Raw genomic sequence first — 25,595 nt, 5'->3', positions numbered from 1 at the left:
CTCCCAGCGGCGATCTGTGTGTGGTTTCGGGCCCTAGAAACATTTTGGATTTGCTTTCATTCCTCCTTCTGAAGACCCAAGGTCGGCCACCAGGTTTGGGAGATTTGAAACGCGGGGCTGATTTTCCTCCCTGTTTTCCGGTTCTGCCCGCGGGAACCTTCGAGGAAGCGTGGAAGGATGGGAAGGGCGTGCGCCTGCTGACCGGCCCCGTGTTGCCTCTGCGTGGCCGCGGTGTCCCGCCTTGGCTGCTCTATGGAATCGTACGCTTGTCACTTCAGGCCGAAGCTTTGTTTGTTAATAGAAGTGAAACGGATGCGTTGAGAGGGGACAAAGATTTTAAAAGGCCCTTCCCCTACCCAACTTCCCCAAAGGCCCCAAAGACTGCAGATTTATCTAGTTTGCCGACACGAGCTCTTGAATGTTCAGCGGACAAGGGCTCAAATATAAGAGAGTGGGAACTCCTAACATTTTAAGGGATTTGTGTGTATTTCCAAAACTGACTTTTGACCGCCATCCAACACCTGCTGCGTGAGATTCCTGAGCGTCTCGCCATCCTGCGGCTCTAACATGTTCTGTTGGTTAAGTCGGCTGTACAGGGGTTTATCCAGACCCACTAGAAGGACCACACAGCTGATCTGGGGTTCTTTCTCCCGAAGTCTGGTACTGAGTTCACAGAGGAGAATTCCAGGTGAATGTAGTGAAGAGGTTTGTCCTCTGAACAGCCCAGCCCTTCCTCCTTTTCTCTGCAGCAAGAGTGCTTATTCCATTTTTCCCCTAGTCTCGACTGCATAGCTTTATGTGTAGAAGCACATCATTCACCCTCTTCATTTCTTATAATGTAGTTTTCTCCCTGGAATTTAAAAAGAGCAGAAAAGTAACCACATGAATAGGCTATTCATTAAGCTCATGCTGTGAATAAGAAGCCTAAAAAATTCTTTCATACTTGAGAATACTTTAAATAGAGTTTTCAAATGTACAAGTGACTATTTCACTCTAGATTCATACTACAACCAGTTACTGCACCGTCAGATTTATGAAATTCCCAAGATCCTATTTCATTTGGGGAAGAAATGTGCACTATTAAGAACAGTGCGTTTTAGGTTAATGCAGATGCTGGGTGATCAAAAATATTTATATTCTTAACACAAGGCAAAAATTTACATTAAGATAGTTATTCACATGGCTTTTGACACATTTGCAGGTAAATTTAATAGTGATTGATTACATTCTTCAACTTTATAAATTTCATCCATTGATATGAAAAAAGATGGTATGATTTGAGAGTCTATCCTCAAACAATGTGCAAATGATATATTTTTAATCTTACTTTTTTTCGTTTCTTTAAGAACTCAGTAGTTTTGTTGCCCGGACCAACACGTGTGGAGAGTTGCGTTCTTCTCACTTAGGCCAAGAAGTCACCTTGTGTGGATGGATTCAGTACCGAAGGTAGATAGAGGCAGGTGTTTTACGTATGTATGATGGTGGTTTTCCTAAGGCAATTTTAAACTGCTATTAATTTTTAACCAGTCAGAAGCATAAAAGCTTTGCAACTCCTGTAGGAGTCTCAGAAGTCATTGAATTTTCAGTTTTATTTTTGTTTTGAAAGACTCAAATAGTGTCACTCCCAGTAAGTACCAGTAACATCTGTTGAACGGTATAATAAGTGTGATCCACCAAGGGACAGAAATGTCCCTAGGTTTACTAAGATTGAAGAGTGCCTAGGACCAGTAATTGGGTAAGCTGGTAAGCTTCCATAGCATAAAAAAGCATAGTTTTTGCTAAATTTAGGTAGAGAAAAAGTCTAAAAACATGAACAATGATTCCTTAATGTTAGAGGACATATTATTGTTGTTGTTCATCTCTATATTCCAGAACATACCTGAATGGAACATTAATTCACAATGAAGAGATCCAAAATACATAGATTGAGTGATTTTCCTAAAGAATATGTCCCAAATGGGTGGATATTTGACCCATACATTTGGTGAATTTTATCTCCTGAAGGAAAATCTGAGGAGGCTTTCTGTACCTCTTCTTGGTACTAAGAACTGTATGAGAAATGTTGGTTGAATGCTAAAATATTGGGATTTGGGGGACCTTTTGATGGCTTATAGAGGTATTAAGTTAGTACTGGACCTCTTCTAGAAAATTTTAGATTACATCTTATTTTTAGGAAAATAAGAGATTTTATATTGCCGTATTTTAAAAAATGACCAATCAGATGTCTCTAATATGCTAAAATCTTACCTTTGGATTTTAATATATGGAAAGTTTCCAATTTTAATTCAAATTTCTTATAAAGACTTAAGCCAATAAAATTTTTTAAGTTTTAAAATCTGCCTTTTCATTAATAAGCCATCTGGATAGCATTAGTAAGCTGTACATATAGCTACTAAAAGTTGAAATTGTAAACGAAAAAGTTTTTTCATTAATAAGCTACAAGATAATTACACAAATATAACTATGAATGCATATTATTATAAAAAAGCAACATGTGAAATTGCATGGGTTTTTTATTTGTTTTGCCTGCTTAAATTTTGGTCTCAAAGATTTTATCCTAATATGTTCACTTTCTTCATTAATCAGGCAAAACATCTTCCTGGTCCTAAGAGATTTCCATGGGCTTGTTCAAGTTATCATTCCTCAGGATGAGGTAATAGAAGTTTCCTCCTGTTATCTCCAAGCCTCTTTGATGCTGTGGTTAGAATAAATGAAGCATGTTGGATAAGTATGTTTGAGGTTTCAAATTAAGAAGTTTATTGTTATGGGCTTCCCTGGTGGCGCAGTGGTTGAGAGTCCGCCTGCCGATGCAGGGGACACGGGTTTGTGCCCCGATCCGGGAAGATCCCACATGCCGTGGAGAGGCTGGGCCTGTGAGCCATGGCTGCTGAGCCTGCGTGTCCGAAGCCTGTGCTCCGCAACGGGAGAGGCCACAACAGTGAGAGGCCCTCGTATCGCGAAAAAAAAAAAAAAAAAAAAAAGTTTATTGTTAATGAAAATTAAAACTACCATAAGCCACATTAAGACAGATGACAAACTGCGAAAAACTATGTGCAATTCATGTCACAGACAAAGGGCTAATTTCTCTAATATCTAAAAGGCTACTACAAATCAATTAAAATTTTTTTAAAAAATACCAGTGCTGAATATGAACATAAAATTTATAGAAAAAAAATATAAATGGCTATTTTTCTATATGTCTGTAGACATATGAAAATATGCCCAACTTCACTCATAGGCAGAGAAATATGAATTAAAGCTACACAGAATTGTTATTTTTTATGCACTGGATTGAGAACACACTGTGTTTGGGGAAACAAGTGCTCATACATTCCTGGAGGGAGTATAACTTGGCACTAGCTCTATGGATGGCAATATCAAAATTATAAATGCATATATCCTTTGAACCATTCATTCCACTTGTAGTCAATGATCTTAAAGCTATCTTACACGTAGACTTACATAGATGCAAAATGACACAAATACAAGGTTATTCACTGCTGAAATATTTTTAATCGAAAGAACAATCTAGGGCTTCTCCAGTGGCGCAGTAGTTGAGAATCTGCCTGCCAATGCAAGGGACACGGGTTCGATCTCTGGTCCGGGAAAATCCCACATGATGCGGAGCAACTAAGCTCGTGTGCCACAACTACTGAGCCTGTGCTCTAGAGCCCATGAGCCACAACTACTGAGAGCCCGTGTGCCGCAACTACTGAAGCCCGCGCACCTGGAGCCCGTACTCCACAATGAGAGAAGCCACTGCAATGAGAAGCCCGTGCATTGCAACGAAGAGTAGCCCCCGCTCGCCGCAACTAGAGAAAGCCCGCGTGCAGCAACAAAGACCCAACACAGCCAAAAATAAATAAATAAATAAATAAATAATTTTTTTGAAAAAGAAAGAACAATCTAGATGTTCCCCAATAAGAGACTGGTGTAAAAAATAATGTACATCCTTACAGCTATGGAAAAGACTGAAGAAGCTTATTATGTACTAATATGGGAAAAAATCCAAGGTATATTGTTAGATATAAAAACAGGATACAGAAGAGCATGTAGAGTGATATTATCTGTACTAAAAAGGGCATGTGTATGTGTGTGTATGTTATGAACTGTCCCTGGAAGGACACATAACATTGGGTATCTCTGGGGAGGGGAATTAAGGAGCTGGAGAGAGACTTTTCACTGTAGATCTGTTTATACTCTTTGAATTTGAGCCATGTGAAGGTACTACCTGCTCAAAAAATAATTACCATTAAATTCAGATAAAATAAAGTACTCTCATCATGTTGCTGAACGTCACTGGTTTCTATTTTGGTAATATTTACAAATGTTTGTACACCTGAGAAAAATAAGATTTACTCTGCTTTTAATGTTTGAAGTAAGTAAAGAGCCATGGGTTATCTTTCAGGGATCAGGATGCAGAGATGAGCATAGCTAACCCAGGAGAACTCCTTCACTTTGGACTCAATTATTGCTCTTGGATTTAACTGCCCCTAAGGCTAATCCTGGAGACAGTTGCCTTTAAAGTATGTGGGAATTGTTTGCATTAATCATTCTTCTCCTTATTTTCCTTTAAGGAAAAAAAATTTTAATTCTTAACTAATAGTTTTACTTGCTGTATTATACGGAGTCAAAATGGGGATGCAGTTTACCAAATTCTTTAATAAAGTCATTAAGAGAAGCCCCAGTATTTATTGCAATTAAGCTATGAGTATTAACATTTTTCTAAACCATAATCTACAGTTGCTGCAGAGTCCTTTAAGTTCATTTATTTGTTGGAACTATTTTCCCCTCTTATTCTGTAGTCGGCTGCTTCTGTGAAGAAGATTTTATGTGAAGCCCCCATGGAATCTGTGGTGCAAGTGTCTGGCACAGTAATTTCTCGACCTCCAGGACAAGAGAATCCAGTTAGTAATTTAGAAACTGTCTATTTAAATTTTACCTGTGTACATGGGCACTGTCTGTCAACACATTCAGGCAACAGCGACTGAGTATCTATTAGATATCCAGCACTAAAGCTCTGCAGGTTCTACAAATGAACCTACAGATTTTAAAATCTTCACTGCAAACGTAAACACCTATGTAAATATGCATGTTAAGACATTTGGTAATGAGCTCATCAACCACAGATATACATAAGAATGTCAAAGTCGTACACAGACATTTATGTTTTAGACTATACACTATAAGCACCCCGTGTTTTACATATGTAAATAAATGCTTGTGTTTTATAAATATTCATTGTGTACATGTCCTGATGAGTGATTTTTAAAATAGGTCTTTTCTCTCTTTCTCTCTTTAAGAAAATGCCAACAGGTGAGATTGAAATCAAAGTTAAAACAGCTAAACTTCTGAATTCCTGCAAGAAGCTGCCCTTTGAAATTAAGGACTTCGTGAAGGTGCCGTCCTCTGTTACTAATAAAATAGAGTATCTAGAAAATGTTGATAACCAGTAAAGTGTTTTCAGAGTTTTTTAAAGAAAAAGTTTAACTTCTACAAAATTAAGCGTGTTATAGCTATATCATGAATTATTCTGTTAGTTTTACAATTTCCTGGTGAACTGTTCTTAAATATCAACAGTTCTTTAAGCTGTTGCAGCTCCTGAACACCTAGAATGTTTTTTTCAGACAGCTGGAAACAAGGTTGTCTTTGAGACTTAGGTGTTATTTTGTTCCATTTTGTTGCTATGGTTTTACATTTTGAGAGGAAATTTATGTTTACCTTAGAAATGGCCACATGGCATAGGAGATCCTGCATATATTAAGTTTAAGCCTCTAACAGTGATAAAATGTTTATAAGGCATATAAATATGATTACTGTAATTTAGGATGTTCTTTGAGGAAGCTAGACAACACTGGATATGTAAGCCCAGCTAATTTTCAGCTTTGTCACAACTGTCTACAGTTGTAGACTTATATATACCTAATTTATAAACTAATCTATAAAGGATTTTTTTAATTGCATGGCCACTTAGTCTTACAATTGAGTTCCCAGTACTTAATATTTTAATTAGAAAAAGCAGTATAATTACAGAGTTGACCTTGTTGTGGGGAAAAAAAGGAAATATGCAGTTTTCCACCAGCTCTAAGCTTTTAGAAAGAGAAATGACAGGTAGTTCTTCTATTTCTATTTCTAGTATCAAAGAAATAAACTATTCCAGGGGAAAAGGTTGTCAGCACAGGAGGGATGCAGAGAATTCCAGCCTTGAAAATAAGCAGACCTTATCACTGTGTTCCTACTAGTACAGCTGTAGAGATTCGTCTGCTGTTCGCTTGCATTTCTTAAACTTGTCGTCCCATCCAGGTCATAAAGTCGTGGCTGTTTTTGGCCCTGGTATATATTTTCTAATGATCTTTGAAATCTTTACATTTTTTTTTTCAGGATTAAACTCCAGGCTTAAAAATGAATGGGTAGGGAGTTCCCTGGTGGCCTAGTGGCCTAGTGGTTAGGATTCCAGGCTTTCATGGCCATGGCCCGGGTTCAATCCCTGGCCGGGGAACTGAGACCCCGCAAGCCACGTGGTCAAAAAGAAAAAAGGCGGAAAAAAAAGAATGAATAAATGTTTAGTAAGGTAGGCAAATTTCAGTCAATGAAGTGTGGTTCACTGAAAAATGTAAAATCTATGCTAGTAACAAGCCTAGAAGTCATAGGAATTAAGGATGGTGGTGTGTGTGCACAAATGGTGGAAGCTAAAGATAGAGCTAAAGTTCTTAAAAATTCACAATCTGTATCTAAAGTTAATATCTTTTTAATATTTGAAAACTATTTAAACATAAAAATCTTTAAATTTGTTTAGAAAACAGAGGCTCTTCGTTTGCGGTATCGCTACTTAGATTTGCGTGGTGTCCAAATGCAGTATAACCTGCGACTGAGGTCCCAGATGGTCATGAAAATGCGGGAATATCTCTGTAATCTACATGGTAAGGGAAGAAACAGTAATTTCCATGTGTTTTATCCTAGAACATAATTTAGTAACATAAAACATAATTTAGTTCCCTACTGGGTCATAAATACAGCCTTTTAAAGGTGATAGTGCCTGTTAATGTTGTCTAAGTATTTACCATCACTGTTGAAGGTGGACCAGCCCTTTGGTTGTTATCTGTAAGTTTTCTTAATTCTTTATCATGCTTGTACATCATTTGTTGGGAGCTCAAAAATGTCATGTGAATGAAACTAGACTCTTCAGTCAGTCCTGGGTTTTTTTCTACTATATTTGTGTTATTTTTGCTACACTAGCAGAACACAAGGAAAACCATAACAGTTCAGTACACAGAATCTATCAAACAGAATTATTTCATTACAAAATTACCAGCTTTATGAACAGAATAGGATTTTTTGAAAATCTTCAGCTTCCCTCTTGGGTTTGTAGAAACCAGAATCAATATGCTTCATAGCTTATTTCAGTCAAAATTCCTAATTAAAGGGTAGCCTCAGATTTGTTGGACTGTATTGTAGACATCATATTTGGTAAATTCCCATCTATTAAATTCCGATATTTCTCTCTTTTTAGGGTTTGTGGATATAGAAACACCAACATTATTTAAAAGGACTCCAGGGGTATGTATATTCCTTAAATCAGCCTACTAATAATGTCCTGTTAGTTATGAAACTGGACCACTTGCTTTTATATTCCCTTAGTTCTATTTCTTTTATTTATTTTACTGCCTTAGGATGTTCACACTAACTAGATATTTTAAGAGTTGAGCAATTTTATATGGGTCAGTACTTTTAGTCAGAATCCTTTAATCCTACATCATTTTCTTTCTATTGAGGTTTATAGCTACAAATCAATAATGAATTGGTTCATTAAAAATAAATCCATTGAAAAATAAATAAAAATAAATCCATTGTTCATTAAGAACTGACATTTTCAAACACTGATATTTATACAGTCTCTGGACTTATAAAATTATAGTTTAAATTTAGAAAAGCAGTTAGGAATTACTTGAATAGGAATTGACGCACAAAATCCTTTTTAGCTAGTAACAGGATTGGGCATTCATTTCAACAAGCATACATTTAATACTTGCTGTATACAAATATTTAAAGCCTACTATGTGCAAGCCTTTTGGGGACTAAAGGATGAGCAAGAAATGATCTGTCATTGTGGGAACCTTGCTCTTTAGTTGATTTCATTGATGAACTGAAGTATTGACTTCTGCCAGTTCTTGAATTTGCTTTTTAATAATATCTCTGCTCTCCCTCTCTCTCATTCAAAGGGTGCAAAAGAGTTTGTAATACCATCCAGGGAACCTGGAAAGTTTTATTCTCTCCCTCAGAGTCCTCAGCAGTTTAAGCAGCTTCTGATGGTTGGTGGTTTAGACAGGTGAGCTTTCTTTATGATAGTACTGGTCAGAAAAGGAAAAGAGGGGGAAGAAAGGGGAAAAGGAAACACAAAATTGTCTAATCTCTTAAAAGAAGGTTTGAAAATGTATGAGAGTTTGGAAAATACTTGTAAAATACCCTAAAAATGTGTAGTCATTATGTAAAGATTTATTGGGTGACCATCGTGTACAAAGCTCTATGCTAGTAGATGGGGTAGGGGGTTAAAAACAAAAAAGAATAGGTTTTGCTCTCAAGGAGCTAATGAATCTAGTAAGAGAAAATAGGATATTAAAATCAACTGTGATGTAAACCAAAAATAAGTATGTTGAGCGTTGCAAATTAGTTGTATTAAGAAGTTTGAAATTATATTGTTTTGGGAAATATCATTAAAAACTTTGGGAACTAGGCCTTCTGGGACAGAGCTGCATTTCAGCAGATGAAGATGAGAGTTGGAATGGCATAGCACAGGAAAGCTCAAGTGTATTCATGGAGCAGTGAGTATTTCAGTTTGGCTGAAGCAAAAAAGTGTGTATAAAGAAGCATGGACTGCCTTGCATGTCAGTCTAATATATGAATATCCAAAGGTGCCATTGTATATTTGTAAGACAATATATTGAGCAGTTAACTTCTCATGGGTCAACTATGTATCTGACTAGATTAGAGCATCATAAAGAATTTTAAAATTTCTTATGCCCTTTTAGTATCATTATTATTTTGTACCCTGCATTGCCAGGAACTTTTGGGGGAAAGTGTGTGTGTGTTTCTAGAATCCTGACTCAATTAACACTATTTTCCATTTGTAGATATTTTCAGGTTGCCCGATGTTATCGAGATGAAGGATCAAGACCAGACAGACAGCCCGAATTTACTCAGGTACTAAGTTATATTCACTCATCTCTTACTGATTCAGCCTTGCTACAGCCAAGAATGTCAAAACCAGGATAGAAATTATATATATTTCTCATTACATTTTATCTATCAGATATTTAATTAAACTAACCTACAGTTGAGGCATTAGTTATTTAATTTTTGATCCATTTATAAAGAATATGGTCATAAACTAAGGAATGACAGATTCCTACAGTGTTTTAATGGTCATGATATGACAAAGTTCTTTAAAAAAATCTCTTGTGGGCTTCCCTGGTGGCGCAGTGGTTGAGAGTCCGCCTGCTGATGCAGGGGACACGGGTTTGTGCCCCGGTCCGGGAAGATCCCACATGCCGCGGAGCGGCTGGGCCCGTGAGCCATGGCCGCTGAACCTGTGCGTCCGGAGCCTGTGCTCCGCAACGGGAGAGGCCACAGCAGTGAGAGGCCCGCGTACCGCAAAAAAAAAAAAAAATCTCTTGTGCACTAAAACAGACAATTCTGTATGTTGATATTTAATCTATTTACCTGGTCAGCGTCATCAAAACTATTATGATTTAGTTTCTGTATGATATCATATTAATTAGTATGGTACAGAAATCAGTAATCAGCACAAAAACCATAAGATTTGGAGTTGGACAAACCTAAGATCAAATGTAATGTAACTGTACATCATCAGGCAAGTCACTTAGCCTCTCTGAGCCTTAAGCCATGAGATAGTTGTGGGAACTAACAGTTTGATGTATGTAAAGCATTAGATGTACAGTAATATTTAACCTGCTTCCCCATGTATTAAGAACAGAATCCAATGGTAATTTGAAACAAGAGAAATATATAAATATGTATGTATATACTAATATTGTGGCTCTTCAAATTAGTTTCCATATGTTGTTTTGGTTTCAGATTGACATAGAGATGTCCTTTGTAGAACAGACTGGCATCCAGAGTCTAACTGAGGGTTTGCTCCAGTATTCATGGCCCAGTGACAGAGATCCTGTGGTGGTTCCTTTTCCTTCTATGACTTTTGCTGAGGCGTTGGCCAGCTATGGAACTGATAAACCTGACACTCGCTTTGGGATGAAGGTACTTTTCTTCACTTTTCCAAGACTCTGCCCTCGAATAGTCCTATAGTCTTTTGAACTACTTTGATGTTTACAACCAGTCACACACACTGTTATATCATATTTTTTGTTGTTACCTTAGCTTGTTACTTTTGTTGTTACCCAGCTACAGCAGGAGAGAATAATAGCATGTTAGCATTACAGTACCTTTTCTCTATCTACTGTGTTCCAAGATTCATTTCCAAGAGCAACGTTCTTGCTATAACGTTTTTATTACTGACAAGTTATTAGTTACATGGATATGAATGGTAACTTGAAAGGAAAAAAACAAAAAACCTGTTCTTTCCTCTTGAATTTTTCTTAAGCTAAAATGGCACTTGGAAGGCAAATGGTTAAGAGTTATTTATTCTTTTTCCCTGGTCTATAAAGAGCTCAAACATATGGAAACGTTTATTCACATTGTTAAGATCTACACATATTTAACTAAGGGTACAGTAGAACTTACACAGAGCAGCTTTCCTTAGCAGGCCTCTTATTATTTGCTCTTAGACAGCAACAGCCCTTCATCACTGTAAGCTGGTGACATTTCTATATCTCAGTTCTCAGTGCAGATTCCTTAGAAACTGAGTTCTGCTTGGTCCACGAATAGGCAGTGCTCAATTCTCAGAATGAAAAAAACATAGCACACAAAAAAGCCTATTTACAGCAGCCAGCTTGACTACTCCATGTTTCTTCTCTTGTAATATGAAATGGTGGTTCTTAAGTCAGACTACTTAAGTTAAATTCTGGCTCTGCCACTTACTAGCTGTGTTATCTTGGGCAAGTCATTTCTTTCTCTGTGCCTTGGTTTTCTCATCTATTAAATGGGGATAATAAGAGGGCCTGCCTCATACTCTTGTTGTGCAGATGAAATGAATTATTACTAATGAATAATTAGTACATTAACACTTGTCATGGTGCCCAGCCCATGGTAAACACTCTATGAATGCGCTCTATAAACATTAACAAGATCTACTTTCCTCTTTAAAATATTGTTTGTAAAAGGTTTTGAGGGACTTCCCTGGTGGCGCGGTGGTTGGGAATCCACCTGCCAATGCAGGGGACACGGGTTCGATCCCTGGTCTGGGAAGATCCCACATGACGCGGAGCAACTAAGCCTGTGCACCACAGCTGAGCCTGCACTCAAGAGCCCGCAAGCCACAACTACTGAACCAGCGCTCTAGAGCCCGCGAGCCACAAGAGAAGCCACCGCAATGAGAAGCCCATGCACCACAATGAAGAGTAGCCCCTGCTCGGTGCAACTAGAGAAAGCCCGCGTGCAGCGACGAAGAGCCAAATGCGGCTAAAAATAAATAAATAAATTTAGTTTTTTAAAAAAGGTTTTGAAAAAAAATAAAAAAGGTTTTGAGATAAACATTACTTCACGTTTAATTACCTTTTTCTGTTATCCACTTTCCAGATTGTAGATATCAGTGATATGTTCAGAAACACAGAGGTTGGATTTCTTCAAGATGCGCTTAGTAAACCCCAAGGAACCATCAAAGCCATATGTATCCCTGAAGGAGAAGTAAGTGGAGCACAATTCTATATTTTCTTTAAAATGTATATTTGGGAAGTAAATATGTTCAAAATTGGTACATTTAAACTTAAGAAAGAAAAATTCTCTTTAAATAAAAATGCATTTTTCATATAAAGTCTAATAGTGTCTCTAAAACTATAAGTAGAAAATGATAAAACTTTATGAATATGAGTTTACACTTTCGAGATCTAGAGCTTCTATTTTTCCTTTTAAATAATGCTGTAAAGTTCTCCTGTACTTCATTTGGGTTTATTTCCACCAGTGATGAGTATAAAATAGTATTCCTATTCTGTCTCCAGCCTCAGTTTGTCCAACAGCTCCCAGCCCCATATCAGCTCCAGCATAGCCCTTGCGTGTTGGTTCTTGGTCTTCTGACGCTCTGGGGTCTATTGCATTAATAATGGGAAGAGAAAGGAGGTGGAGCTATGAAAAGCAAAAGGAAGGGAAATGAGAGTAGGAGACAGAAAGAATGGTTGGGTTGGGTTGGGTAAGCATGGACTCTTAAGTAATGGGGCATGTCTATTTTCTGTAGTTAGTAAACCTGCTTTGAAAATAATTTAAGAAGAGTTCTAAAAGTATTTTGAATAAGATTACTGTTTTGAAAGGCGATTCAGTTGGATACATAGCATATTAGTATATTTAAAATGGGGAGAAGAATTCAGTCTCATTACTTTTTTTTTCACTTCATATGTTCAGTGGAAAGTAATTTGGTGTCTGTATTCTAGTCCAGAAATATTGAATGTGTTTGGGTAAGCTCGGTATAACATATATTGCTTGTTATTATTATTTACCCCAATTGGAGTATGTCCAATTCTTTCCCAAGTAGATTATAAGGACTGCAGGGTCATGAACCATGTTTTCACCTTTTTTATATCTCCCATAGCTAATTAAGTGCTCCATGAATATTAGTGATGATGATAGCCATAATGTCTCACTTAGAAACACATTGAGATAATTTAGAAAAGTAAGATATAAAGAATTTTAAGAGACTTGAAATAATCAAATTCTGAATCCTCTTATTGATTTTACTGATCCTTCACAATTCAGTTGCAAAGATTCATTTTGAACATATTATAGATACACAGTCTTCTGTGGAATACATTCACAGCTATTTCCAATAAGACCTGCATAATTAGAAAAAAAAAATACACCCTGTAACAAGCCTTAAAATTTTGTCATTTGAGGGCTTCCCTGGTGGCGCAGTGGTTGAGAGTCTGCCTGCCGATGCAGGGGACACGGGTTCGTGCCCCGGTCCGGGAAGATCCCACATGCCGCGGAGCGGCCAGACCCGTGAGCCATGGCCGCTGAGCCTGCATGGGCTGGAGCCTGTGCTCTGCAATGGGAGAGGTCACAACAGTGAAAGGCCCGCGTACCGCAAAAAAAAAAAAAAAAATTTGTCATTTGACAACAGAAATTAAATCTTTATTGAATCTTATTATTGTGATGGAAAAACACAAAATACTTGTTTCCCATTTCATTTCATAAACATGTTTGTGAAGCTAAGTGTCATACTGATGAGTTTACTTTTTCTTTCATCAGAAATACTTAAAAAGGAAAGACATTGAGTCCATTAGAAAATTTGCAGCTGACCATTTTAATCAGGTAAGGAGCAGGTTTTTTCCTTTCTTTTAGGGATTCTATATTTTTAACTGTTAATTGCTTGAGCTCTTATGCTATCATTAGTTTTGAGGGGCTTGTTATTTCAGATCATTCTACTTTTCTTCTTTTTATTTTTAAAGTTAATCTTTCCCCTGGGTATAACTCCAAAACTTAAACTTAGTTGAATTCACCATTAATCAGAATGTGAAAGTCCAACCATAGCCTTTTAAAATAAACACTGGTACTTTAATGCAGTTGGGAAAATTAAATAGAGCCCCATGTGCCCAAGGTTTAAATGAAAGCATGGCAGGTATGAAAGAAAGACAGTATTCATTGTTCTTCCCATACCCTTTTTAGAATTATGAGTATACCTTTCCTTTGACAGATACACTTTGTGTTCTTGGCTTGGTGAACAGTAGCACCAAAATATGGAGGAGGAGCAGGGAATGGGCATTCTTTTTTTTTTTTTTTTATTTTTTTATTTTTTGAATATTCATTTATTTTTAATGACTTATTAGAACAAATACCTATAGATATCATTATATATATGATATATAAATTAATTATACAATATATCATGTATTAATTATTAAAACATACTCTGGTAAATATTATATATTCAATACGAAACAGGAGGAAAGGGGGCAGGGCACAACCTTTAAAAGAATTACATAGCCCGAGGACACAACATAAACTGATTAGAACAAAATAGGTCCAAGATGGCGGACGAGTCTACTTCCACTAGACCTTGAGCCTCAGTATACACTCATTGTAACACATCAGCAAGCTAAGCGACACACCCACAGGTGCCACGACAGTTCCAAGGATGACCATAAAGGTCAAAAAGTGGGCGGTGGCTCAATTCCTAGAAATCCCCACCCCTTCCCCAAAATAGCTGGAATACTCCTCCCACTCATCAGTGTATGAAATTACTCACCCCTATAAAACTAACAACCCCATACCCTGGTGCTGCCCTCGCCTTCTTTTTTTTTTTTTTTTTTTTTTTTATTTTATTTTATTTTTTTTTATAGGTATACCTGGATTTAATTCTCTCTTCTACCGCTTGGTAGCTGGATAGCCTTAGGCAAGTTTCATACCTCCCTGAAATTCACTTAATTCAGTCTGTAAAATGGCATAATAACTTATTATAGCATCCTTTTAGGAATTTTAAATCAGTTCTTGAAATAAAAGTACACAATATATAGACAAGTATGGATTCCTCAATAGATGTTTGACCTTTCATTTCTCCAGTATCCCACCCGCATCAAATAAAGAAAAATACTTTTTAAAATTTACGAATATTTCATTGTTGTAAAGTTAAAGCCATAAAAATAATCAAATGGCCTACCATACCGTTAGAAGAAAAAAAAAAAAAAAAAAAAAGGTGTTCATGAGAGTTCCATATTAGAATACAAGTTTTCCTTAGGCACCTGTTTATGTATGCTATTCTGCTCTTTACAATAAATAATTAAATTTAAAAGACTTAATTCCTCACTTTTAAGACCTTATTAGTTTACAAATTACATATTGACCTATGCTAAATTTTATACCGACCCATGCTAATGAATTCAGTACAGAAAACAAAAAACACTGCACTCAAGCAAACTACATATATATATATATATATATATATATATATATATATATATAACTTATATGAGAATTGCTACTCCAGCTTTCTTTTGGTTTCCATTTGCATGAAATACCTTTTTCCATCCCCTTACTTTCAGTCTGTATGTGTCTCTAGGTCTGAAGTGGGTCTCTTGTAGACAGCAAATATATGGGTCTTGTTTTTGTATCCATTCAGCCAATCTGTGTCTTTTGGTGGGAGCATTTAGTCCATTTACATTTAAGGTAATTATCGATATGTGTGTTCCCATTCCCATTTTCTTAATTGTTTTGGGTTTGTTATTGTAGGTCTTTTTCTTCTTTTGTGTTTCTTGCCTAGAGAAGTTCCTTTAGCAGTTGTTGTAGAGCTGGTTTGGTGGTGCTGAACTCTCTCAGCTTTTGCTTGTCTGTAAAGGTTTTAATTTCTCCATCAAATCTGAATGAGATCCTTGCTGGGTAGAGTAATCTTGGTTGCAGGTTTTTCTCCTTCAACACTTTCAATATGTCCTGCCACTCCCTTCTGGCTTGCAGAGTTTCTGCTGAAAGATCAGCTGTTAACCTTATGGGGATTCCCTTGTGTGTTATTTGTTGTTTTTCCCTTGCTGCTTTTAATATGCTTTCTTTGTATTTAATTTTTGACAGTTTGATTAATATGTGTCTTGGCGTATTTCTCCTTGGATTTATCCTGTATGGGACTCTCTGTGCTTCCTGGACTTGATTAACTATTTCCTTTCCCATATTAGGGAAGTTTTCAACTATAATCTCTTCAAATATTTTCTCAGTCCCTTTCTTTTTCTCTTCTTCTTCTGGAACCCCTATAATTCGAATGTTGGTGCGTTTAATGTTGTCCCAGAGGTCTCTGAGACTGTCCTCAGTTCTTTTCATTCTTTTTTCTTTATTCTGCTCTGCAGTAGTTATTTCCACTATTTTATCTTCCAGGTCACTTATCCGTTCTTCTGCCTCAGTTATTCTGCTATTGATCCCATCTAGAGTACTTTTAATTTCATTTATTGTGTTGTTCATCGTTGCTTGTTTCATCTTTAGTTCTTCTAGGTCCTTGTTAACTGATTCTTGCATTTTGTCCATTCTATTGTCCATTCTATCTCCAAGATTTCGGATCAACCTTACTATCATTATTCTGAATTCTTTTTCCGGTAGACTGCCTATTTCCTCTTCATTTGTTAGGTCTGGTGGGTTTTTATCTTGCTCCTTCATCTGCTGTGTGTTTTTCTGTCTTTTCATTTTGCTTATCTTACTGTGTTTGTGGTCTCCTTTTTTGCAGGCTGAAGGTTCGTAGTTCCTGTTGTTTTTTGTGTCTGTCCCCAGTGGCTAAGGTTGGTTCAGTGGGTTGTGTCGGCTTCCTGGTGGAGGGTACTAGTGCCTGTGTTCTGGTGGATGAGGCTGGATCTTGTCTTTCTGGTGGGCAGGTCCACGTCTGGTGGTGTGTTTTGGGGTGTCTGTAGACTTATTATGATTTTGGGCAGCCCCTCTGCTAATGGGTGGGGTTGTGTTCCTGTCTTGCTAGTTGTTTGGCATAGGATGTCCAGCACTGTAGCTTGCTGGTCGTTGAGTGAAGCTGGGTGCTGGCGTTGAGATGGAGATCTCTCGGAGATTTTTGCTGTTTGATATTATGTGCAGCTGGGAGGCCTCTTGTGGACCAGTGTCCTGAAGTTGGCTCTCCCACCTCAGAGGCACAGCACTGACTCCTGGCTGCAGCACCAAGAGCCTTTCATCCACAGGGCTCCTTAATTTGGGATGATTCGTTGACTATTCAGGTATTCCACAGATGCAGGGTATATCAAGTTGATTGTGGAGCTTTAATCCGCTGCTTCTGAGGCTGCTGGGAGAGATTTCCCTTTCTCTTCTTTGTCGGGAATGGGCATTCTTACACTGTCACTGGAAGTATAAATTACCTCAGCCATTTTGGAATCACTAACTTTAAAAATAGTCATATTTTCATTTCCTTCCTGTGCTGAAGCTGCTCCATTGTTCTCTAGGCCAGAGCTTCCTGCATCTTGCTGCTTTGGTCATTCCTATTCCACTCGCCTGCAACCTGCCAAAAATTTTCAGAAATCTCTTCGCTCTGATATCCCTTCTCACCCTTCATTCCTTTTTTTTTTTTTTTCATTTTGGTGAGATTAATTTTTAGATTCCTTTAGTATCGTTTTGAAGGGCTTTAGGGAGGGAATAGAGATAATCTCATGTACGTTCATTTTCTTTTGGAAACCAGAAATCTTTGTACTCCAGGAAAAATAAATCAACCCTGCTTTTTGAAAAATGTATAAGTCTTTTTCTTTGTCACAGGAAGTCTTACCTATATTCTTGAAAACCAATAACAACTGGAATTCTCCAGTTGCTAAGTTCATAATGGAGAAGCAAGGCTTGGGACTAATCAGACTGTTGGAGACCCAAGAGGAGGATGTGGTCCTGCTAACTGCCGGAGAGCATAAGAAAGCAGTAAGCAACATTACCTCCTGGCATCTGTGCTGTTGATGCTGAATGATGCCTCTCTTCTCCTGTGTGTATAGTACATATTTGAAATTGACTGTTAATTTCATAAATTGGAGCTGCTCTGCATGAGTTTTTATGTCTTTTGGCACTGTAATAAAATGCACTGTATAAAAACTAGAGTTTTTTTCATCAGCTAACAGCCTACATTGGCATTGCTCACAGCGATTAGATCTGGCTCTAGGAAAGCCACTTAGGTAAAGAGCTATTGGTATTTGTTGTACAACTGTGAAAAAATATTTTCATTTTTGAAGTTTTACAGATTAAGAAAAGTTGGTTGTCCCAAACTTTTGTACATAATGCATTCCTGAAAATGTGGAGGGACAGATCAGACTGCTGGAGGGCTACTGGGCTGGCAGACACCCCTGGCCCTACTTGGTTGAGGTAGTACCCTTTTTCCTCAGGAGCAGCAGTTGGGAGGTGGTGCAGGCTGCCATGCACTGGCTAAATCACCATTCTTCAGGAGACTTATGGAACAATGGATTTAACTTTAGAGATCATTATAAAATATACAAAGTGTGGTATAAAACTCAAACATGAATATTGAAAATATACTGTAAAGATCAAACATGATAAAAATTCATCCTTGGGAATTCCCTGGCAGTCCAGTGGTTAGGACTCGGCACTTTCACTGCCGGGGCCCAGGTTCAGTTCCTGGTTGGGGAACTAAGATCCTGCAAGCCATGGGGCGCAGCCAAAAATAAATAAATAAATAAATATTCATCCTTACACTACAGTATAATATGATATCCTTATAGTGTCTGATTAGTACTTTATCAAGTTCATTCTTCTAATTTATATTTGCACTGTGCCTATTTATCATTATATCTTCCAAAGGAAAAGTTTCAGAGTTCGGCTACAAAGCTAAATATAATCCACTGTCCTTACCTTTCCCTGCAATAGTAGAGTGAGGAAAGCTATGTAATTACAACTTTTCTTGATATTACACCCTTCTTTTTTTTTTTTTGGCCACACCACGCAGCTTGTGGGATTTTAGTTCCCCGACCAGGGATTGAACCTGGGCCCTCGGAAGTGAAGCATGGAGTCCTAACCACTGGACTACCAGGGAATTCCCTACAGTCTTTTTTTTTTTTAATTAATTCATTTATCAACATTAGTTTTTAATACCAGCCATGAGCCAGTACTGTTAAATTTGCTGGGAGATGCACCAGTTAATTACAAATTTTATTGTCAATGCATTTCTTAAAAAAGAATTTGGGATTTTGTATTAAAAATCCTGCTGCAAATTCATTTGGCTATTAAACTTTCCCCTGGCATGAACTAAAACTGCTCCTGTTCTCTTCCCAGAAAGGCATCACTCTAATTTCTATTGGGACTTCCTTGAGAGAATGCTAGAAAGCAGATTTACGAGGAAGAACATTAGCATTCTGAAGATGTCACAGTGAAGGTGCCCTTTGTGGATATCTAAGTGTCAGATAGAATAGGCTACAGAGTGACACCCTGTGCATGTCTGCAGGCATGTCTCCTGTTCTGACTAATTGCCCTTTCTCAGGGATGCCCTGCCTGTCATCATTAGCACTTATCACAGCACTCTCTGTTTGGCCACAACTATTGCAAGTACTTGGTGTATATTAACTAACTTAATCCTCATGCCAACCCTATTGAGAGAAGTATTGATACTGTTACCATTTTAAAAGATAAGAAAACTGAGGCACAGAGGTTGAGAATTTGTTCACACTCACACAGCTAGGAGGTAGAGGAGAGGAGCCAGGTTTCTAACCCACAAAGTCCAGGTCCAGAAGTCACCTTCTTAATGTAACCTCTAATCCATACTGTCTGTCTAATAACAGCCAACATTATTGAACATTAAGTGTGTTCCAGGCTCTCATCAGTTCCTCACCACAACCCTTCAGGAACAGTAAGGAAATAATAATCATAATAGCTGGTTCGTATTAGAGAGCTTATCTGACTTGATCTTCACAACAGTCTTTGGAGTAGATATTTCTATCTCCATTTTACTATGGAAAAAGGTGCAGAGAAGTTAGTCAGTCGCCAAAGTGAGATACAGACCCAGGTTAATCAAGCTCTATACCTGTGTTCTCAGTCACTGTGTTGGCAGATACTCACCAAGTCGGCTGAGTCTGACGATTCTCAACCATGTCGCAGTCAGATCATCCTCAGATCTTTCTCTCCTGAGAGGCTAAGGCCATCTCATCTGTAAATTGGCTAATCCTTTCTCAGAAAGGCCTGGCTTTAGAATCCATGTTGTGTCATTTTCTGCCTACTCTGTCACAGCAGTTAGCTCAACGTTCGTATCTTCTGTTTGCAGTGCTCTTTGTTGGGAAAATTACGACTGGAGTGTGCTGACCTTCTAGAAGCAAGAGGAGTGGCGCTTCGTGACCCAGCTCTGTTCTCTTTCCTTTGGGTTGTGGATTTCCCCCTCTTCTTTCCCAAGGAGGAAAATCCCGAAGAGCTGGAGACAGCCCATCACCCGTTTACTGCTCCCCACCCCAGTGACATCCACCATCTTTACACTGAGCCCCAAAAGGTAACATATCTATACTTCCAAGTTAAAAGGAAATATGGAAACAAGGCAAAGAACTTCAGGTTTCATAGTCTGACCCAGTTCTAGAAGCCCCAGTAGAAATTGCTGGGTTTAAGCCATTGTATCTAAGTAGCTACAGGGTCTTCAACGTACAGAACAGAAAACCAGAGATTTTCTCTAACATAGAGGCTCTTTGAATCTTCTAGGTCCGTAGCCAACACTATGACTTGGTTTTAAATGGCAGTGAGATAGGAGGTGGTTCTATCCGAATTCATGATGCAGAGCTACAGCATTACATCCTGGCAACAGTACTAAAGGTAACATCATCTTCTAACTTGGCCTTTGTAAAAAACTGTAATATTTGTCTGTTTTGTTAAAATTTGTTATGAATGGAGGATTCACTAGATATAGAATAGTATCTGCTTATTTCTCTACCTTTAGTGTTAGACTTTGAAAAATAAATAATAATATGTATTTTTTAGTGACTACTATATGCCAGGCACTAGGTACCTTATACACATGGACACATTTAATCCTCACAGTTACTTTTTTTTTTTTTAATTTATTTTTGGCTGCACTGGGTCTTTGTTGCTGCGCATGGGCTTTCTCTAGTTGTGGTGAGCGGGGGCTACTTTTCGCTGCGGTGCACGGTTTTCTCGTTGCGGTGGTTTCTCTTGTTGCAGAGCACGGGCTCTAGGCACGTGGGCTTCAGTAGTTGTGGCTCGTGGGCTCTAGAGCACAGGCTCAGTAGTTGTGGTTCGCGAGCTCTAGACGCAGGCTCAGTAGTTGTGGCACATGGGCTTAGTTGCTCCGTGGCATGTGGGATCTTCCCAGACCAGGGCTCAAACCCAGGTCCCCTGCATTGGCAGGTGGATTCTTAACTACTGCGCCACCAGGGAAGTCCCTCACAGTTACTTTTTAAATTAAGACCTTTATTCTACTCATTTTAAAGGTAAGAAACTGAGGCAGATGAATTAATTTGCCCAAAGTCACACAGCACAGAAGCTGAGCCAGGATTCGAATCCAGGCAGGTTGGTTCTTGAACCCAAGCTCCTAAACTCCTAACCACTGCACTGCTCAAAAAAGGATGCAGTCTGAAATGACTGAAAATGTTGATAATGCTAGAGAAAGAGAGAAAGGTTTGAAAGGATTTTATGTCACTTAGTATTTGAGGTGGGGGTAGATTTTAATGACAGAGAGTGGGTTAGTCAGAATTTTCAAAAGAAGAGTCTCTATAGATGCAAGCCTAAGAATCTGCAGTTTGTTGATGACTCTTTAGGAGGCTAGGATAGATTTTAGGAAGGCAAATGTCCAAGAGTCTGATCCTAAAAGATCATTTTGTGGGATTAACTAACAGGGGTGAGGTGGGATAGAGGAACTTTATTTTTTTTTTTTTATAAATTTATTTATTTTATTTATTTATTTTGGCTGCGTTGGGTCTTCGTTGCTGTGCACGGGCTTCTCATTGCCATGGCTTCTCTTGTTGTGGAGCACGACTCTAGGCACGCAGGCTTCAGTAGTTGTGGCTTACGGGCTCAGTAGTTGTGGCTCATGGGCTCAGTATTTGTGACTCGCGAGCTCTAGACGCAGGCTCAGTAGTTGTGGCACATGGGCTTAGTTGCTCCGTGGCATGTGGGATCTTCCCGGACCAGGGCTCAAACCCATGTCCCCTGCATTGGCAGGTGGATTCTTAACCACTGCGCCACCAGGTAAGTCCCAGGAACTTTATTTCTAAGAATAGGATTGGAGAACTCTACACCAAATTCCCCCTTTAGCTTTAAAAACATTGCAAACTCCCTTGACTTTTCTCCTCTTAAGCCAAAGCCCCTAGTGTTTCCCAGCCTATTTTTTTCATTCCTTTCAAGCTTCTCAAAATGTCAGTGAGAATACATTGCTTCCACTTCTTCCCTACACACCAGTGTTTCTCAGCCCTTCTGCACATTAGAACAGAATCACCTGGAAAGCATTAAAAACAAACAAAAAATACACTCACTGCTCCTTACCAGACCAATTAAATAAAAAGCTCTAGATGTGAAGCTTGGGCATTTGTTTCTTAAAAGCTTACCACTTGATTGTGATCTGTAGACTGGTTAGGGAACCATTTCAGACACATTTTCAACATTTCTACAGGCATTGCCTCACAAAAGTAACTTGCACAGTCACCAAATCCAGCGGTCTGTTTTTGGCCCACACGCCATCCTACCTTCTGGCAGCATCAGCATTGTTGCCCTTCTAATAACGTTCTCTCCTCTTGGTCCCTCTGACAGATCCTGTTCCTTCTTTCATCCTACCTTTCTGAGGCCACATCTCCATGTCCTTAATTGGTCTTACCCTGTCTGCATTACCAGCATAATAATAGCTGCATTTACTGAGCCCCAGGCATTTCCCTGCATGTTGTAGTATCAGTGACTTGTCATATTCTCTTGCTAAACTGTAAACCTCTTAAGGTACTTTTTTAACTCAACTTTTATTTTCCCTTTAGCAACTAATTGTATTGTGTGGCACCTAGTGGACCCTCAGTGTGTATTTAAATTGAATTATCTTTTGAATTTCAGGAAGACGTGAAATTGCTCTCCCATCTGCTCCAGGCTTTAGATTATGGGGCGCCCCCTCATGGAGGAATTGCCATAGGTAAACAATCTGTCCTTTTACAAGCTAAATTTAATTCTGTATTTAATTCTGTAGCTCTAAGTGTCAAATTTGGATGCTCAGCTTATGGGGAAAGGGTGAGGTTAGGGGGAGTGGAGGAGTAAAGAGGGTAGGGGGTGAGCCCAAGGGTTCTAAAGAATTTAATTTGGTGTTTTTCATTTTGATGACTTTTTTTTTTTTTTGGCCACACCATGTGGCTTGTAGGATCTTAGTTCCCCAACCAGGGATTGAACCCGGGCCCTCAGCAGTGAAAGCACCGAGTCCTAACCACTGGACCACCAGGGAATTCCCTGATGATATACTTTAAAAATATATTTAACCATTAATAAAGATAAAACTTAACTGATAATTTGCATTTGAAAGATTTTTAATAGAATGAAACTACAGTCTTAAGTCAACATTGCTCAAATCCCTGGAGGCTCACAGACAAATTCATAAGAGTGTGAAAAGTACTGCTCCACAGTATTCAGCTTGTGCGAAAGTAGGAATATGCCAGTGCCTTTTTTTTTAATTAACTTTTATTGGAGTATAGTTGCTTTACAATGTTGTGTTTGTTTCTGCTATACAGCAAAGTGAATCAGCTATGTATATACATATATCTCCTCTTTTTTGGATTTCCTTTCTATTTAGATTACCACAGAGCATTGAGTAGAGTTCCCTGTGCTGTACAGTAGGTTCTTATGTGGAAACTAGAAAAATGATACAGATGAACTTATTTGCAAGGCAGAAATACAGACACAGACGTAGAGAACAAACGTATGGATACCAAGGGGGAAGGGGAGGGTGGGATGAATTGGGAGACTGGGATTGACATATATACACTACTATGTATAAAATAGATAACTAATGAGAGCCAGTGCCTTTCTGATGGCCTTGGTTGCTCACACTGCTTGTTTTATCAAACAAGGAAGAATGTGAGAAGTGCTAGGTAGCTTACCTAGATTGTAGGCTCTCAACAATAGGGACTTCCTTCTGTGTTTTTGGAGTCCCCTGCACAGCACTTAATTTTGTTCAACCTTCAGTAAGCCCTTGCTCAGGACTCATTAATTGCTGTGACTATTAATTCCAGTAGCATGTGAATATTAGTCCTGAGCACTTTTCTGGAATGAGATAAAAGAAACCTCTCATACAAACAAAAGTTCTCTAAAAAGGCAGGGAACTATGCTTAGCTGCAACTTATTAAAGGTTCTTACTTAAAAGTTTTCTACAACCTTTATAGAAAAATTAAGTCACCCCCAACCTTAGGTTACATTCTCATCTATTAACTTTGTATTTTACAGGGTTAGACAGACTGATGTGCCTTGTCACTGGAGCGCCAAGCATCAGAGATGTCATAGCCTTCCCCAAATCTTTCCAGGGGCATGACCTTATGAGCAATGCCCCAGATTCTATCCCGCCTGAGGAATTGAAGCCCTATCATATCCAGGTCTCCTGGCCAACAGACTCAGAAACAAAAAAGAGTTCATTGAATCATCCATGCCATCCAGAAAGTTGAGCTTTTGAGTTTTGTCCTCTTTGCTTCCCCAAGGCTAAAATCAGATCTGGAGTTCAGCCACAGATCTGACTTCAAGTTTTTAAATGGAAGGAATCCAGGCAACATTCTTCACCTCAATGAAGAAACAGACAAAAGGTATCCAATTTTAACGAGAGCATGCATTATTAGGATTATTTTATTTGGGACTTTTTTATAGTTTCTTTTTACTTGGAGAGGTGTGAAACATGGCTTTTTGACAGAGTAACATAATGGCATAGTGTTTTCTAATCATGTTTTTCATACCCCAATAGTAGATTGTTCTCTTAGGACAGAGGTAATCAAACCATATGTGAAATGTGGGAAGATTCTTGCCCCTTTAGACTGGTCCATTGATGGAGGGGTCAGTTCAACCAGCCTCATCAAGAGAATCCTATAAAGGAAGCTGGATAATGACACTTCAGCTATCAACATAATATAGTGAGAAGCAACATGATATAAAGTAAAAAATCACTGAAATAAAAGTCACAAGATCTTAATCAGTGCTTTACCTTGCAAGTTGTATAAACCTCTCTTAGCGTCCCTTCCTGCATGTGTGAAATGTAAGCAGTACTTGCCCTGCCTCCCTCACTGGCCTCTTCTTGCCAGAATCCTAGGAGATAATATATGTGGAAGATAGTGTGAGTAAAAATGCTTTGAAAAACTTTAAAGCATTACTTAAATGTAAGATGGTGATATTATTATCCATCTGTAAACAGTACACAGATATATCTATGTATTTTATAGTTTAAGGTTAAACAAAACTGACATCTGTGGTAAAAGGAAAACAGTAATTTCATTAATCAGTATTCTGCTTATATTTCTATTTTTTAAAATAATCATTAATCCCTGAATAACACTTTCCCTCAATTATAAGTAACTAAAAATATTAATTGACCTTAAACCAACCTCAAATGTAGAAAAGTGAACACTGAAACTCATCGTGATTTTCTTACACGTTCTGTTGACACAAATAAAGGCTTATAATTAATTAGCAGTTATAAAATGGGAATAAGGCCTTGATTAATGACATTGTTCTTTTCTACTTTATCTTCACTTTTGCCTTGACATTCTTTTGATTTACAATTTACACCAAATATCAGTCTTATATTCCAGCCTATTTTTCTCAGTGCTGTAAGCAGTTTGATACTACAATCTTTCTGTTTGAAAATAAAATCAGCTTTGCTTCCAGGTCTAATTTGTTATGCTCAATAGGCTGTGAAGAGTGTGCCCTTCACTGATGCCATTAAGTGGAGCTTTTCCCAAAAGTTTGTCCTTTAACCCAGTCTCTCCCCATTTGTGGATGTACTCTGGAGCCAGAAAATTCTTGCTGGCAGTGTTCTTATGGTGAGAAAGGCATACAACTCTGCCTACCCTTTCTCAGTG

General features: G+C 38.2%; 1 protein-coding gene across 2 annotated transcripts; it reads left to right on the top strand.

Moving 5' to 3' along the window:
- The first annotated feature begins 553 nt into the window (after window positions 1-553).
- DARS2 (aspartyl-tRNA synthetase 2, mitochondrial) lies at window positions 554-25,403 on the top strand. 2 transcript variants are annotated; one of them, XM_004269773.4, is made up of 17 exons: window positions 554-688; window positions 1,347-1,446; window positions 2,587-2,653; window positions 4,806-4,907; window positions 5,304-5,399; window positions 6,797-6,920; window positions 7,511-7,557; window positions 8,220-8,326; window positions 9,129-9,198; window positions 10,093-10,272; window positions 11,710-11,817; window positions 13,369-13,431; window positions 17,341-17,493; window positions 19,835-20,053; window positions 20,257-20,367; window positions 22,606-22,681; window positions 23,980-25,403. In XM_004269773.4, the coding sequence occupies exons 1-17, from the start codon at window positions 568-570 to the stop codon at window positions 24,192-24,194; spliced, it is 1,959 nt and encodes a 652-aa protein (XP_004269821.1). In that variant the 5' UTR covers window positions 554-567; the 3' UTR covers window positions 24,195-25,403. The 2 variants fall into 2 exon arrangements, with proteins under 2 accessions (XP_004269821.1, XP_049571662.1); XM_049715705.1 differs by lacking the exon at window positions 23,980-25,403 and adding an exon at window positions 23,330-23,456.
- The last annotated feature ends 192 nt before the right edge of the window (window positions 25,404-25,595 follow it).

The sequence above is a fragment of the Orcinus orca genome, chromosome 1 (assembly GCF_937001465.1).
Source record: "Orcinus orca chromosome 1, mOrcOrc1.1, whole genome shotgun sequence".
Taxonomy (NCBI): domain Eukaryota; kingdom Metazoa; phylum Chordata; class Mammalia; order Artiodactyla; family Delphinidae; genus Orcinus; species Orcinus orca.
Note: the sequence above shows the minus strand (reverse complement) of the source record. Positions and strands in the feature narration are given on the sequence as shown.

Coding starts and splice junctions, on each gene's coding strand:
- DARS2 (XM_004269773.4), top strand. CDS start 568: ATGTTCTGTTGGTTAAGTCGGCTGTACAGGGGTTTATCCAGACCCACT. Junction 13,432..17,340: donor CAGCTGACCATTTTAATCAG/GTAAGGAGCAGG, acceptor TCTTTGTCACAG/GAAGTCTTACCTATATTCTT. Junction 20,368..22,605: donor TCCTGGCAACAGTACTAAAG/GTAACATCATCT, acceptor TTTGAATTTCAG/GAAGACGTGAAATTGCTCTC.